General features: G+C 40.3%; 1 protein-coding gene across 3 annotated transcripts in view; it reads left to right on the top strand.

The window, feature by feature from the left end:
• The window catches only part of TBC1D31 (TBC1 domain family member 31), a 66,216-nt gene that overhangs the window by 24,782 nt on the left and 25,028 nt on the right, over positions 1-16,406 (top strand). For all 3 annotated transcript variants that reach the window (XM_080801066.1, XM_080801068.1, XM_080801067.1), the window contains exons 7-11: positions 547-747; positions 6,677-6,853; positions 10,697-10,776; positions 10,855-11,001; positions 13,030-13,163. In XM_080801066.1, the coding sequence (XP_080657192.1) occupies positions 547-747; positions 6,677-6,853; positions 10,697-10,776; positions 10,855-11,001; positions 13,030-13,163 (739 nt within the window). The remainder of the gene's footprint in view (positions 1-546; positions 748-6,676; positions 6,854-10,696; positions 10,777-10,854; positions 11,002-13,029; positions 13,164-16,406) is intronic.

Raw genomic sequence — 16,406 nt, 5'->3', positions numbered from 1 at the left:
TGCAGCAGGACCCGTGCTCGTTCTGATCAAGCCGTGGGGCTGGTCCTCCTCCCTCCTTGCCTCTGACAGCCAGAGCGGAGGTCAAAGTGAAGGACTGTCTAATCATCTGTATTCCTCTGAAGGGATTGGTATGGATGCTCCCTGCCACAGTCTCCCGGGATGGGCACCTTGCTGCTTCTGGTCAGAGCCAGGCTTATCTCGACCTAAATGGGGCAAATCTACATGAGCCTTAATTAGGGATTTTGAAATATGTGACGGCTCTATACCAGTATAATCTCTGACTCTCCTCCCCTCAAAAAAAAAAAAAAGTAAAAAAAATCCCATATATAACTATATACACATATGTGCATGTAAGTATGTGTAGTTTGATGTTCAGGGAGTTGACTTTTTTTTTTAATCATATGATTGACATAAAACATTAGGTATATGAGGATTCGATATTTGTATACATTGTGTAATGATCATGTAGTAAGTCTAGTTAACATCTGAGACATTTGACTTTTTAAATGTGTTTTTGGAACTCATATTGTTTCTCTTTACCCTTAGGTTCTTGGAGTGCTAAGTCAAGATGGTATAATGAGATTCATTAATATACAGACTTGTAAACTTCTCTTTGAAATTGGGAGTCTTGATGAAGGAATTAGTTCGTCAGTAATTAGTCCACATGGACGGTACATTGCATCTATTATGGAAAATGGAAGTCTGAACATATACTCAGTTCAAGCTCTAACCCAGGAAATAAATAAGGTATGTGATCAAGTAAAGAACATCACAATTTTTTTTTTTAAGATTTAAATGTTGTATCATCAAAAATAAAATCTCGGGGCGCCTGGATGGCTCGGTCGTTAAGCGTCTACCTTCTGCTCAGGTCATGATCCCGGGATCCTGGGATAGAGCCCTGCATCGGGCTCCCTGCTCAGTGGGGATCCTGCTTCTCCCTCGGTGCTTTCCCTTCCTCTCTTTCTCTCAAGTAAATAAAATCTTAAAAACAAACAAAATCTTTATGCTGTGATTTTCTAAATTCCTTGGACCTTATCCATATATCTGGGTTTGTTTGTTTGTTTTTTTCCCCTCTCCCTCCCAAAGCCGCATGTCCCTTACAACCCCAAGATTAAGATTCACATGCTCTACCCACTGAGCCAGCCAGGCCCCTCCACACTTCGCTCAGCTATATGCTCCTTAACTTGCTGCCGTCCTCACAGACATCTGTGTGGGTCCCTGTCCCGTTCAGTGTGCCTCACATGATCTCCTTCCCAGAAGACATCTTCAGTCCTGGTCTCTTCATTTCTGTCCCAGTCTTCCCTCCCATCTTGCAGGCTAGAAATCTTGGAGCGCGAGGACTGTTTCTATATATCTTTAGATCTAGTCAATATTAAGTCATAATTCTTAAATTTGAAATAATACCTATATAAATGCAGCCTGTTGTCCCTCTCCACGTTAACCATCCCTGTATTTATACTGAGTAACAACTCTTGAGTTCACAGTAGTTTAATTCAAAATACCCAAACTCAGAGCCCTCGGGGCCTGCCTCTGCCCATCAGTCTGTCTTTTATATAGCATGGTTCTAAAAACACTGTCGTCATCATTTCTAAGCAGCTTTTTCCTTTCGCCTGATGCTTGAAGTCCAGACTCGAAGGTCTGACCGTCAGAGTCTTCTCTAATCTTGCCTACTCTCCCTGTCTAACTTACTTCCCCCAGACTTGTAATTTCCCTCATGTCCCCCCATAGACTCCATTCTCATTTCTAAATCTGCGGCAGTGTTCGTTTCACCTAAAATATACTTCCCACTTCTCCTTTATGGTTATCTAGAATTTCCCCGGCTTGTTGCCAAGTCTCATTGTCTGTGTGCAGCCTTGCGAGGTCCGGAGTCAGGCCGCTGGCTCTGAGAGGAACTTTGCTGAGCACCTAGTCTGACCATTTCCTTTTTTTCTTTTAAGATTTTATTTATTTATTTGACAGACAAGTAGACAGGCAGGCAGAGAGGAGGAAGCAGGCTCCCCGCTGAGCAGAGAGCCTGATGTGGGGCTCGATCCTAGGACCCTGGGATCATGACCTGAGCCTAAGGCAGAGGCTTTAACCCACTGAGCCACCCAGGCGCCCTGTGACCATTTCCTTTTATGGACGACGAAGCTCGAGCCTCAGCCTCATCACACAGCTAGTCATTAGCCGGGCCCTGTGTTCGGTTATTCAAATGACATAGTCTTTTTGCTATGTGTGTGCTCCTTCTCGTCCTCTTTATCTTTTTTTTTTTTTTTTTTAATTAGACGAGTAGTAATGTCGAGGCAGAAAAAAAGTCAAAAGATAACATGAGCAAAGAGATGAGAATCACTCAGTCCCTCCTTTCTCGGATGACTTTTCGGGTGTATATTTTCCTAAGCTTTTTTCACTATGTTTGTAAACGTAGAGAGTCCATGCTCAGTCTTTGTGGATTCTGTAACTGTGAATTCGCCTCCTGGTAAAAATACATTTGTGACCCAGGGCAGTGCTCAGCACACACTGACAGGCGTTCACACCAGCCGAGCCCCGGAGCTCCAGTCACGCCTGGCAGCGCTCGGCCTTCTTATTTCTACTCTTATTCTGCAAATGAGTGTCCTTTCCCCGGACTGTTTACTGTCACATTTTTCCCACGTCTGTGCTTTTTGTTGTTGGTTTTGCTCTTTAAATGCCCTCCCCCCACCCGCAGGAAGGTTGCGGTGCGTAAGCTTAGTCCCTGCACGGTAATAGTGCTGTGGGCATGAGGTCGGCGTCCATGAGTCAACCATGTGTATGCAACAACTGTCTGTGAACACAGACAGACGCTGGACAAAGTTCTGTGTTGATCGGTTGACAGAAATGCTGTGATCACTGGCTCCCGGGGCCGAATGGTATTTCCCCCAGGAGCGGTGATTCAGTATCACTAACTCCGTACTTGCGGCCTCTTTGTAGAACAGAACAGCTGTGAATACGGAGCATCTACTCTGTGTGTGCACACGCACATGTGCCTACATTTTCTTTAACCATATGGAATCAGCCTCTACTGTTCTCGATAAACATTAAAAATTTTAATGACATATTTGCTCTTAAGGAGGGTTTTCAGCTTAGCTGAATTTTGCAGGAGCTAGGTACAGGTTATTAATAGAAGTGGGGAGAGAGACCTGGGAAAACCGGAGAGTAAGTCAGTGACTTCCTCTCTGCTGTTTGTTAAGCAAATTAACATCATACTGACCTGAAAAACTAGCATATAACAGAAGTAGGAGACATACTGACCTGAAAAACTAGCATATAACAGAAGTAGGAGAATCCTTTTTTCTTTTGCTTTTGTATACATTCCCAGCACCATCGGTGTCTTTCTGACTTTTGTAGGCTTACATGGAGGTTCAGGTCTACAGTTTCTACAAAACTGACCCATGTCCCATTCCTTCAAGGTCTGTTTTTTGGCCATTGGAGAATTATTGGTATTGTGCTAATAAGTAAGCTAATTCCTACTTATGTACTGAAGTTTTAACACTACTAAGGTATGGCTCTGCAGGTCATATCTTGGGCCCTAACTTTTGGAGATTGTATTTCATGGAAGCACATGGAATTCAAGGGAAAAAAATGTGGCACTAGAATAGAAAAGAAATTTGATTTACTTGGCAGAGAGAGAGAGCACAAGTAGGCAGAAGGAGAGGGAGAAGTAGGCTCTCCACCAAGCAGGGCTCCATGCCAGGACTCCAGGATCATGAACTGAGCCGAAGGCAGATGCTCAATCAACTGAGCCACCCAGACCCCCCTAGAATAAAAATTTTAGTAAAGATTTGGAAGAATGGGTTGAGTTTAGAAGATAATTCAAGGATATTAAAAGTGGGCAATATTCAGAAGTCAGACCAGTTTTAATTGCATTTCATAGATAAAGAATTGAAAAATTAAATCATAGACTAGGTGACAATCATACTTTTTTTTTTTTTTTTTACCAGAGCTGTTGTTTTATTTTCCATTATCCTTGGGTTCTTTCTTGATGTGATTAAATGACAATGTATCTGAGAAAAACACTATTTAAAAAACCTTATTGAGGGGTGTCTGAGTGGCTCAGTGGGTTAAGCCTCTGCCTTCAGCTCAGGTCATGATCTCAGAGTCCTGGGACTGAGCCCCGCATCGGGCTCCCTGTTCAGTGGGGAGTCGGCTTCCTCCTCTCTGCCTGCCTCTCTGCCTACTTGTGATCTCTCTCTCTGTCAAAGAAATAAATAAAACCTTTAAAAAAAAAACCTTATAGGGGCACCTGGGTGGCTCAGTAGGTTAAGCCTTTGCCTTCGGCTCAGGTCATGATCCCAGAGTCCTGGGATCGAGCCCCACATCGGGCTCTCTGCTCAGCAGGGAGCCTGCTTCTCCCTTCCTATCTGCCTGCCTCTCTGCCTACTTGTGATTTCTCTCTCTGTCAAATAAAAAATTAAATAATTAAAAAAAAAAAACCTTATAGAAACAGTTACAACTATGGGCACCTGGGTGGTTCAGTTGGTTAAGCATCTGCCTTCAGCTGGGGTCATCATGATCCCCCAGGTCCTGAGATCAAGTTCCGCATCGGGCTCTCTGCTCAGCAGGGAATCTGCTTCTCCCTCTCCTGCCTTCTGCTCTGCCTCTCTGTTCTAGCTCACTCTCTCTCTCTCTCTCTCTGTCAAATAAACTTAAAAAAAAAGTTACAACTTTAAATGCTTTTTATAGTAATTTTAAAACAAAAATTTAGTATCTATGCCATGTATATTATCACATTATCTACTGTATACATTTTACAGTGTAATGTATTCATCATACTGCAGCTGGCAATAAGGGAAGACTTTTTTTTTTAAGATTTTATTTATTTGAGGAGTGTCTGGGTGGCTCAGTGGGTTAAAGCCTCTGCCTTCGGCTCAGATCATGATCTCAGGGTCCTGGGATCAAGCCCCACATCAGGCTCTCTGCTTGGCAGGGAGCCTGCTTCCCCCTCCCTCTCTCTCTCTGCCTGCCTCTCTGCCTACTTGTGATCTCTGTCAAATAAATAAATAAGATCTTTAAAAAAGAAAAAGATTTTATTTATTTGAGAGAAAGCACGAGAGAGCTAGTGAGCATGAGCGGCGGGGGGTGGGGGGGAGCGGGGGACAGAGGGAGAAGGAGAAGCAGACTCCCCACCGAGCATGGAGCCTGACACAGAGCTTGATCCCAGGACCCTGAGATCATGACCTGAGCTGAAGTCAGCTGCGTAACCCGACTGAGCCACCCAGGCGCCCCAGGGAAGACTTTTTTGGACTCAGACAGTAGGCTGCACGTTTCAAAAGCAGAAGTCCTAAACCCCTGAAGATAACATGAGAAAAATCTTTGAAACCTCAAAGTAGTCTTTTAGTCGTCTATGTTATGAAAAAGGGTCAAGATGTTTGCTTTGTTCTGCTTTTTTCTTCTGGGAGTATGAGGGGAGGAGGTCAAAAAGTTTGGTATCCTTTTCAAAGAGCTTTCCTGAGGAGTGGTTATTCATTTTCATTAGACATTATCTTGGAAGATCACTGTCTGGCTTTCATGACAATGTGAATGCAAGGTACTGTGTCTAACGTGTGTTTTTTTGAAATCTAATGTGTCCATTTGGACATATGGTGTCTTCCTGGGTTGTTCTCTGTTTTCATATGAAAGGAATAGGCACTTTGGCTTCCAGAAAAATCTTAAAAATCACACATCCACCTTGTCTTTGATTTGGGTCTGGGCTAATTACTAAGAAAACTTTTAGCAATAATGGCCTCAAACATTTAAATGGTCTGTGAAAGTCGTACTTTCATAATATTTAGAACTCAGGAAGCCTGGGTTACCTTATCTGCTCATTTCCTTTGAACATGGATCTTTTGATTTCAAAGTGGTATTATTCATAGAGAAAATGTGCTAGTGAATCATTTTCCCTTAAGTAAATTGTTGGAGTTAATTTTCTTGTTATTTTCCCATAAAAATGAGAGGTGCTGTCCAAATTGCTCGTTAAGCTGCTGTTGCCGTAGGGGACTAACAGCCTTCTCTGTGGAGTCGGACAGAGAAGCAGGCGTCCCACGCCTCTAGAGGAATGTCGTTTGACAACTCCCTCAAAGAAGTTCACTTGAGCCCGAAGAATACTAGGGTGCTTCTCTCCCCGTTGTAGGAGGGCCCTGTGTCCAGCTGTGCCTTCTCTGCCGATTATCACCAAACCACTAACTTTATTACGCAAGTATAAAAACAATGGATTGGGGTGCCTAGGTGGCATCTGCCTTCTGCTCAGGTCGTGATGCCCTGGGGTCCTGGGATCGAGTCCCACATCGGGCTCTCCGCTCACTGGGGAGTCTGCTTCTTCCTCTGCCTCTGCCTCCTCCCCACCCCGCACAAGTTGACTTGCTCTCTCTCTCTCATTCTTGCTCTCTCAAATAAAACATCTTTAAAAAAAAAAAATGGGTTGATATACTATGATTTAAGGCCAGCTTTCAAGGGTTAATTAAATTCTGTGTTGTTGTTAATCATGTATCTTTATTGTGTTCTTCAAAGGAATTTGGCAGAAATTTGTTTTGATTTAACGACAAGGGAACATTCTGGGATATTTTATGGACACTTTTTGCTTGAAGGATAATGATGCATGTTAAGGCACATTATGAAACTGATCACAACAAATTTTGTAAATCCTGAGTGGACAGGTCTGTTTTCCAAGGATAACCACTAGATTTTATTTTTTCCCCCTTTTTAGCCACCTCCTCCCTTAGTGAAAGTGATTGAAGATGTGCCCAAGCGTAAACTGAATTCCGGGGACCTTAAGATGAAAGTGACAACAGGAAGAGTCCAGCGGCCGGCAAAATCAAGAGAAAACAGAATGCAAACCAGAATCCTAAAGCAAGACCTGGCTGGTAGTTTTGAAAATAAAGAGGTAAGAATATATTATAATTACACTTTGGTTTGTCAGACTCTGCTGTGGACAAGATACCTTAGGCCATCATCACTTGTCCCTCTCTTAGAAGTTAAAGGAAAGAGATGAAGAGAAGAAAGTTGTAACTGAAATCACAACTTCTAAATTTCTAAGTTTTGAATGTATAATTAGTACATGTTTATGGTTTTGTTTTTTTTTTAAGATTTTATTTCTTTCTTTGACAGAGATCACAAGTAGGCAGAGAGGCAGGCAGAGAGAGAGGAAGAAGCAGGCTCCCTGCTTAGCAGAGAGCCCGATGCGGGACTCAATCCCAGGACCCTGGGATCATGACCTGAGCCGAGAGCAGAGGCTTTAACCCACTGAGCCACCCAGGTTCCCCATGTTTATGGTTTTTAAAGAAGTCAAACAGTACAGAAGTGCCCTGGCCAGTACGCTAGCCGCTAGCCACATGTGGCTAATGAGAACCTGAGATGTGCTTAGTCTGAGCTGAGATGTGCCGTGTAGGGGAAATACTCATCTGATATTGAAAACTTCGTAGAAGCAGAGGAATATAAAATATCTTGGGGCGCCTGGCCGGTTCAGTCAGAAAAGCGTGCGACTCTTGATCGTGGGGCCGTGATTTCAAGCTCCACCTTGGCTACAGAGATGACTCAAATAAGTAAATACATTTTAAAAAAAGGAATATGAAATATAGCTTACTAGTAATTTTATGTGGATTATAGGTTGAAATGATAATATTTTGGTTACGTTGGGTTCAGTGAAACATTATGAAACTTAATTTTACCTGTTTCTTTTTTACTTTCTTAATGAAGTTCCAGAAAACTTAAAATTACATTCATGGCTGGCATTATCTGTTAGACAGTGCTAGTATAGAAGGTTATGAAGGGAAAAATAAAAATATACCTTTCTCCCTTCTGTCCTGCCCTCTCTTCTTCACACATCTCTGAGGTAACCTCTGCTAGTCATCGTTGCTTCCTTCAGAAGTCTTCCCTGCATGTGTAAACATATGCCCGTCTGCGTGTCTTAACCTTCCCATTTCTTCTTTTTTACATGAATGGAATCGTACTATAGCACTGTTCTGTGACTTTGATCCCTTAACGTGTTGACTATCTGTTCCCATTTATGCCTGTGGTGCTACAACATTTAAAAAATAACTCGCATTGTATTGCCCTTGTGGCTCTACCTTAGTCTTAATTTACTCTGCTTAATTGGCATTTGGATGGTGTCGTGAGTCTCCTGTTAATACAGTCCGTGATGCGGTGCATAGTCTTATACAGTTATCGTCAAACATTTGAACAAATGTATCTGGAGAAGGAGAATTTTTAAGTCAGAGCATGGACAAAAATTTTGATGGTAGAAGCCAAATGGTTCTAAGAAAGAATGTGCCACTTTGCCTTTTCGCCTTAGGATGATCTGTTACCATGTGTGTATGTGTTGTGTGTGTGAGAGAGAGAGAGATTTATTCAAGAAAAACTTAGAAACAACCAAAATGTCCAATGGCATGTAAATTATGATAGAGCTAGACACTAAAAATCTAAGAATATTTAAGAGGAAAGGGAAATAATTACAGTATGTTAAATATAGAAAGCAAGTTGCAAGAACTATATATTTGGATAGCAGTTTGATTTAAAAAGAATAGGAGTACCAGTGTATTATTTTTGAAGAAAAACCAAGATGCTAATAGAATTACCCTTGAGGGAAGGGCTTTCAGTCAGTTTTATTTTCTTCTTTCATATATATTTTTTTATTTTCCTAATTTTCTGCAAAAAGCATATTTTACTTTGGAGTTGGAAGTAAATATAAATATCAGTAAAGAAGTTGCTAACATTTTCAAGGACTTTTAAAACTTTTTATTGACATTAAATCAGTCACACACAGAAAAGTACACCTAAACATACAGCTCAGTGAATTTTTAGACTGGACACACCTGTGTGATTGGCACCCAGACCAAAAATAGGCCATTACCAGCACCCCAGAAGGGCCTGTCCTGATCCCTTCCGGATACTTTCCCCCTTTCCCTCAAGGATGACTACTCTCCTGACTTATAACACATACCTTAGTTCTGCCTTTTTTTGCCCTTATATAATATAATTGGATCATTCAGTTTGTACTCTTTTGCATGTGGCTTCTTTCTTTCAACATTATGTTTGATTTATGTTTGAGAAATGCATGTAGTTGTAAATCATTCACTCCTAGCTGTATAAAATGCCATCATGTGAATAAACCAGATGTTATCCATTCTGCAGTCAGTAAGCATCTGGGTAGTTTTCTTTTTCTTTTTTTTTCTTTTGCTGTTAGAAGTAGAGCTGCTGTGCACGTTGTGGCTTCTCTGTTGGTGAACATAGGACACGTTTATGCTGGATATAAACCTAGGAGTGGAATTACTGGCTTGCTGGCAATGCTTCTGTTCTGCTGTAGTAAGCTGTCAGTTTCCCCAAGAAGGTGATTGAAACAATTTATATTCCCACCAAGAGGTATTAGAGAGCTCTAGTTGCTCCAAATTCTCACCAACACTTGACGTTTGTCACATTAATTTTAATGACCTCTTTTTCCCTCGGAGCATTGTAAAACTGTGAAGCCCACATAAAAAGAAAGAGAAAAAAGTGTTATCTACCAGGGAAATTCATTAGAAACCCAGGGGCCAGAGTTTTCAGTGGAGGCTGGTTATGTAGGCATCCTCTGTTCAGTACATTGCAAAATCCCAGACCCTACAAGGAAAACAGGTGTTCAGCCTAAATCACAGCGTACGAACAATTTACACACAGTGAGCCGCTCTTAGAGGTTCTGGGGATAGTGGGAACTTTCCCAAAACCCAGGTTTCTAGACCCCAGACAAGCTTGCAAGTATGCCTTTCTAAGGCATAGCATTCTCAGACCTAACATGTTAACACGTTTCTGGACATACCTGTATCCACATTAAGAAACAGAGTATTGGGGCACCTGGGTGGCTCAGTGGGTTAAAGCCTCTGCTTTCAGCTCGGGTCATGATCCCAGGGTCCTGGGATCAAGCCCCACATCGGGCTCTCTGCTCAGCAGGGAGCCTGCTTCCCTTCCCCTCTCTCTGCCTGCCTCTCTGCCTACTTGTGATCTCTGTCTGTCAAATAAATAAATAAATAAATACATAAATACATAAATACATAAATAAATAAATAAATAAATAAATAAATAAAATCTTTTAAAAAAAAAAAAAGAAACAGAGTATTACCGGTAGCCTTGTAGCTCCTGTGCTTATCCCTAGCCACATTTCTTTCCCTATCCCATAGATATATCTATCGTCCTCATTTTTGTGTAAATTATGTCCTCGGTTTTCTTTATAGTTTTATTCCCTCTGTATGTAATCCTAAACTAAATATTGGTTAGCTTTTTTAACATTTTTAACATTCGCTCTCTGAATTCGCTCTCATTCGCTGAGCAGACAGCCCGACTCGGGGCTCAATCCCAGGAACCTGGGATCATGACCTGAGCCGAAGGCAGAGGCTTTAACCCACTGAGCCACCCAGGCGCCCTTAAAAATTTTTTTTAACTGTGTGTTGTGTTATAAAGTTGGAAAGCCAGCGGGGTGCCTGGGTGGCTCAGTTGAGTGTCTGACTCTTTGTGTCAGCTCAGGTCATGATCTCAGGGTCGTGAGATGGAGCCCCATGTCGGGCTCCGTGCTCGGCGGGGCGTCTGCTTGAGTTTCTTTCCCCTCTGTCTCTGCTCCTCCCCCTGCTCGCTCGCTCTCTCTCAAATAAATAAATAATGAATAAAATAAGGAAAGCTAGAAAGCCACTGTGGTCTAGATTTCACCTTTTCAGTTTTGCGATTACATCACTTACTGACTTTTTTTTTATTTTTTTTTTTTAAGAATGAGTTGTCAAATGGATTCAACAAAAAGCGTTTGCAGATCTTATTAAAAGGCTATGGTGAATATCCCACGAAATACAGGTACAATGTACTTTCTTTCATGTTAAATCAGTGTTACCCCCCAGATTGTTCTTGGTTAAAATGATGTTTTCATTTCAGAATGTTCATTTGGCGTTCTCTGCTCCAGCTGCCTGAAAACCACACCGCGTTCAGCAGCCTGGAAGACAAGGGTGTGCATGTGGCATTTCTCAACCTTCACAAGAAGTACCCCATCAGAAGCAGGAAACTGCTCAGAGTGTTACAGAGGTGTGTTCGGTATAGTGCAGCAACGTGTGTACCTTCCTCTACATGTTTATTAGTTACAAATGGGCAGAGAGTCATTTTATAGCAGAGAAACTCGGCCAGTGCCGCCATAGCCAAGTAGTCATATTTGAAATCCCCAGTAATGATGTACATCAATATGTTGCACAGCACTTCCCTGGTGTTCTTGCCGGAAATTTAGAACCTCCCTCTAAATCGTGAGAAAACACTGAGGGACAGTCTATAAAATAACTGTGTAGCATTCCTCAAAAATGTCAGTGTCCGAAAGAGAAGAGACTGGGAGCTTCCACACGGGAAGAACCTATGGGGACGTAGCAAAGAAATGCAGTGTGGCACCCTAGGTTGGCAGAACGATAAAATAACACCTAGCGAAATGGGAACAATGATAAAATCTGAATGAAGTCTGGTACAGTTAATAGCACAGTACCAGTTAATTTCTTAGGGTTGATAATTGTACTGTATTTATGCAAGATATTAACATTAGAGTAATTTGACTGAAGGGTATACGGGAACTCTGATTTTGCAACTTTGTGTAAACCTAAAACTATCTCAATACAAAAAGTTTTAAAAAAGCAAATCTTGAAAGTATCAGAAGTAAATATAGAATTATAGCCCTAGAGTAAGGCAGGTCTTTTTAAGCTTGACATATCCAGAAGAGATTGATATGAACACAAATCTCTACATGTAAGAACATTCCCCAAAGATACAAGTAAAACCGAGAAAGTATATACAAAATGTAGGACAAATGAAAGTCTGGTTTCTATATGAACTATTCATGTAAATGAGTGTGGAAAGAACCAACCAATAAAAAATGGAAAAAGGATTGAATGTGTAGTTCATAGCTGGGGATATGGTTCTTAAGCATGAAAAGATGCTGTACCTCCCTTATAATAAATGCCAATTAAAATTACAGTGAAAAAATATATATATATACATATACATTTAAAACCACATTGAGGGGCGCCTGGGTGGCTCAGTGGGTTAAAGCCTCTGCCTTTGGCTCAGGTCATGATCCCAGGGTCCTGGGATCGAGCCCCAAATAGGGCTCTCTGCTCAGCGGGGAGCCTGCTTCCCCCTCTCTCTCTGCCTGCCTCTCTGCCTACTTGTGATCTCTGTCTGTCAAATAAATAAATAAAATCTTTAAAAAAAAATAAAAATAAAACCACATCGAAATGCCATTTCTCACCTAGACCAAAGATTTAAAAAGAAGGATAATAAAGCATATTGGCCAGAGTGAGAAAATGGTCATCCCTTTACTCTGCTACTGAGGATGTGATTAGACACTTTTTTTGCAGAGAATAATTTGGCACTGGCTATTGAAATTAATGCATATGTTTTTTGACTCAGCAATTTAACTTCTAGGAATTTGTCCAAATCTATATTCCTGCATGAAGAATGATGTAAATAAAACATTAAGCATGGCATTATTCATAAAGGGTTAGAAACTACTTAAATGCCCAGTAAGGCCAAGTTAAAGAAATTAAGGTGTCTCTGTACAAAACTGTCTTGCGTATCAGAGCTCTGCGTCTACTGATAATGAACTTTTTCCAAGATGCTATTAAGTGAAAAACACAAGGTGCAACACAATGTTTATACCAACCTTTGTGATTTTTTAAAAAAGGATCTATACTTTTTTTTTTTTTTATTTGTCAGAGAGAGAGAGAGGGAGAGAGAGCGAGCGAGCAAAGGCAGACAGAGTGGCAGGCAGAGGCAGAGGGAGAAGCAGGCTCCCTGCTGAGCAATGAGCCCGATGTGGGACTCGATCCCAGGACGCTGGGATCATGACCTGAGCCGAAGGCAGTCGCTTAACCAACTGAGCCACCCAGGCGTCCCAAAAAGGATCTATACTTTTAACAGTGGTTCTGGAGAAGTAAGCTAGATGATAAAGGTAGGAGGGAGAATTTTCATCAAATATACCTTCCGTAGCAAGTTTTTTATCAGTTGTATGTTTTGTTTAGTCAAATTTTCATAATAAACTGTTCTCTGGTCTTTATTTCCTTACCTGATTCACAGAACCCTATCTGCATTAGCTCACTGGTCTGCCATCTTTAGCGACACGCCGTATCTTCCACTCTTGGCATTTCCATTTGTAAAATTATTCCAGAACAACCAGCTCATTTGTTTTGAAGTTGTTGCTACTCTCATAAGTAAGTAAATAAGCATTAAATAATGAAACCAAGAGTGGATTTCCTGTATAATTTTCTCATGTCTTTGCAGCTTTGCAACATTTAACAATTCTGGTGTTAAAGAATCAGCATGAAATGGACAGTTCGGACATTTATACATAAACCTTTTCATTTACAAGAAAATTTGGATAGTTGCATTTTAGAAGATACCATTACAGCCTAGATTTTGTTAGTAGAAAGGAAGCAGGGGCACCTGGGTGGCCCTGGGTCGGTTAAGAATCTCGCTCAGATCATGATCTCAGGGTCCTGGGATCCTGCCTTGGTCCGGCTCCCACCTCCATTTGTGCATGCATGCATGCTCTTTCTTGCAAATAAATAAAATCTTCGGGGGGAAACAAAAAGTAAGGAAGCAGATGCTTCTTCACTTACTGAAAATCAGTTTATTATTAATAGGATTGTAGTAAGTACGGCAGGATTTAGCACACAGTGCCTGTTGTGGCGGGTGCTAACTGCCATCCTTATTCTCAGCAGCCAGAGTGAACATTTCCTGAGAACTTTCTGTGTACCAGATACCATTCTCCATGTTTGCCTTTGTTAATTTATTTAAATCTTAACAGTCCTATGAGGTGGGCATTGTTATTTCGTTTTTTATAACTGAGGAAACTGAGGCACACAGAGCTTAAGTTCCCAAAGGTAGGTTGGTGGCAGAACAAGGAGTTGAACCCAGACAGACTCTAGCCTGTGCTCTCAACCGTTGTGTTTACTGCTTGCCATCTACCCTGAAAAGTGAGTCCTTTTTTCATATTGGTATAATTGGGTCAGTTAAACAGTCAATAAACTGAATCCAGTTCTAATTTATTTAATAAAAATAACCAATTTTATATGTATTTTAGATTGCTTTAAAAGGTTTTCTTGTACAAAGGAGATAAGCACTTAACTGTAATTACAGTAAAATTTTGAGAAGTAGAAATAAGATTCAAACATACATACTGTGAATACTATATTTCTCTTTTTTTTGTTCATTTAATTGCATTGCATTTGCTTTGATAAATTTTTACTGATTGGAGAAAATATAGGAGAACATACAAAAGAAAAGAAAATTCACCCATGTTCTTCTTCCTCATTGATAATCTTTGAGAATGTATTGATGAATTTCTTATAAAAGCATTTCCCCAAATCATTAACTATTCTTGAAAAACATAATTTATTCCCTGCATAATATAATATTTCATCATTTAGGTATATCATCGTTTAGTCCCCCAACTGCTAGACCATTAGTTTTTTAAATAATTTTTCTGTACTTTTTAAGCAATTTTTAAATTTTTGTGATTATACTACTTTTATTTAATATGTTAGATACATTTCTCTTTTTATAAACTTTATAAATATCTTATTGACTGTAATTTTTCCCCCCCTCATGACTCTAATATTCTATAATGTAGAGGTCCTAGCTTAATCGGTTGTTGGACATTTAGGTTATTTCTAACTTTTACCTAAAGAAACAATGTTATAACTGTCTTCACATATAAATATGTATAATATTGTCTCTTGGTCAGTTCTTAGAATTGGTATTATTAGGTCATAACATATAAATATTCTAATTGATTCCTCAAAAAGGTTTTATGAGTTTACTCTGGCAACAACACTCGGAGTTTTAAAAGGAAAAGAAGCAACTCAACAACAAAAGGACAAATAATCCCATTTTTATATGGCAAAGGCTTTGATTAGACTTTTCTCCATAGATGATACACAAATGGCTAATGGTACATGAAAAGATGCTCCGGATCATTAGTCATTAGGGAAACGCAAATCAAATCCACATTGAGGTACCACTTTATACCTTCTGGGTTGGCTGTAATTTAAAAACAGGGAAAAAAACAAGTGTTGGCTAGAATGTGGAAAAATTCTAACCTTCATATATTGCTGGAAATGTAAAATGGTGGTCACTGTGGAAAATTGGCAATTTCTCAAAAAGTTAAACAAAGTTACCATATAATCCAGCAATTGCATTTTTAGGGATATACCCCCAAAGAACTGAAAACAGAGACTCAGATACTAGTATGTGAATGTCGGTGGTGGCGTTATTCCCAACAGCCAGAAGGTGGAAACAGCCAAGTATCATCACTGTTAACAGATGAATGGATTAACTGTGTATATAGTGTGATAGTATATAATGGAATATGGTTCAGTCATATAAGGGAATGGACCCTGAAAGCTAGGTGCAAAAGAACAAATTTATGTGAAATATCTCAAATAGGCAAATTTATGGACACAGAAAATAGATTAGAGGTTACCAGGGCTTGGAGGAGGTAGGAATGGGAGGTTAGTACTAAATGGGCACAGGGTTTCTCTTTGGGAAAAGATTTTGCACATAGTGATGGTTGCACAACATTGTGCATTCAGTTACGGCACTGATTTGGATGCTCAAAAATGGTTAAAATGGCAAATGATATCTTAACCATAAGAAAAGCTGTTCATAACTAGATAAGTGTGCAAAACTGTATTTTATTTCCGGTAAAATCTTGTTATATCACTGGCGTATGGTTCCGTGCCAAGGAATTGATTTTCTCTTCTAGGCCTGATTTAAATCTAGGAGATCCATCATAGCCAGCATGAGTAGCTGGGAATTTTCATCAAGGGTCTCAAACCGGTTTTATTCAAGGAGCATTTACTGAGCTCTGACTAAATGTTAGCACTGCTTATGATAAACCATTGTTCGGCTTTTTAGGTTCATGGTCTAGTTGGGACCTGGGAGAAAGTCTGAAGGAATATAGTCAGTTTGATGTGTAATTTGGAATATGTTTATAAAAGTCATCTTGAAGCGCTCTTTACAGTCTCTTGTATTACCAAGAGGGGGTTCTTCCGGTTTAATCAAGGAACGCCCCCCCGACTTCGTTACTTGTCTTTATCCTGTTCTCCATCAGTCCTGTCTCTGTGTCTTCTACCCACACTCCTGTGGTGACACCACGCAGAAGAGAAGAGAAGGCAAATGCTTACATATAAAGTGGGGTTTCCCTCGTGCCTAATTGAGAACAGTGTTCTCTTAATGAAGATTAGTTGTAAAAATCTGGGCTTCGTGTGTGTGTGTGTGTGTGTGTGTGTGTGTGTGTGTGTGTGTGTGTGTGGTGTTTTAAAATTCCTAGGGCTAGCAGTATCTGAGACACGGTAGACCCAGTTGCTGAACTGGATTTTTCTTTTAAAGTTAACTTAAGAGCAGCAATTAAAGAAGCTGAAATAATTTCTTTTAAAGCTTAGTTTTTGCAA

Source organism: Martes martes (assembly GCF_963455335.1).
Source record: "Martes martes genome assembly, chromosome: 4".
NCBI classification, from domain to species: domain Eukaryota; kingdom Metazoa; phylum Chordata; class Mammalia; order Carnivora; family Mustelidae; genus Martes; species Martes martes.
This window is presented reverse-complemented; position numbering and strand designations above follow the sequence as displayed.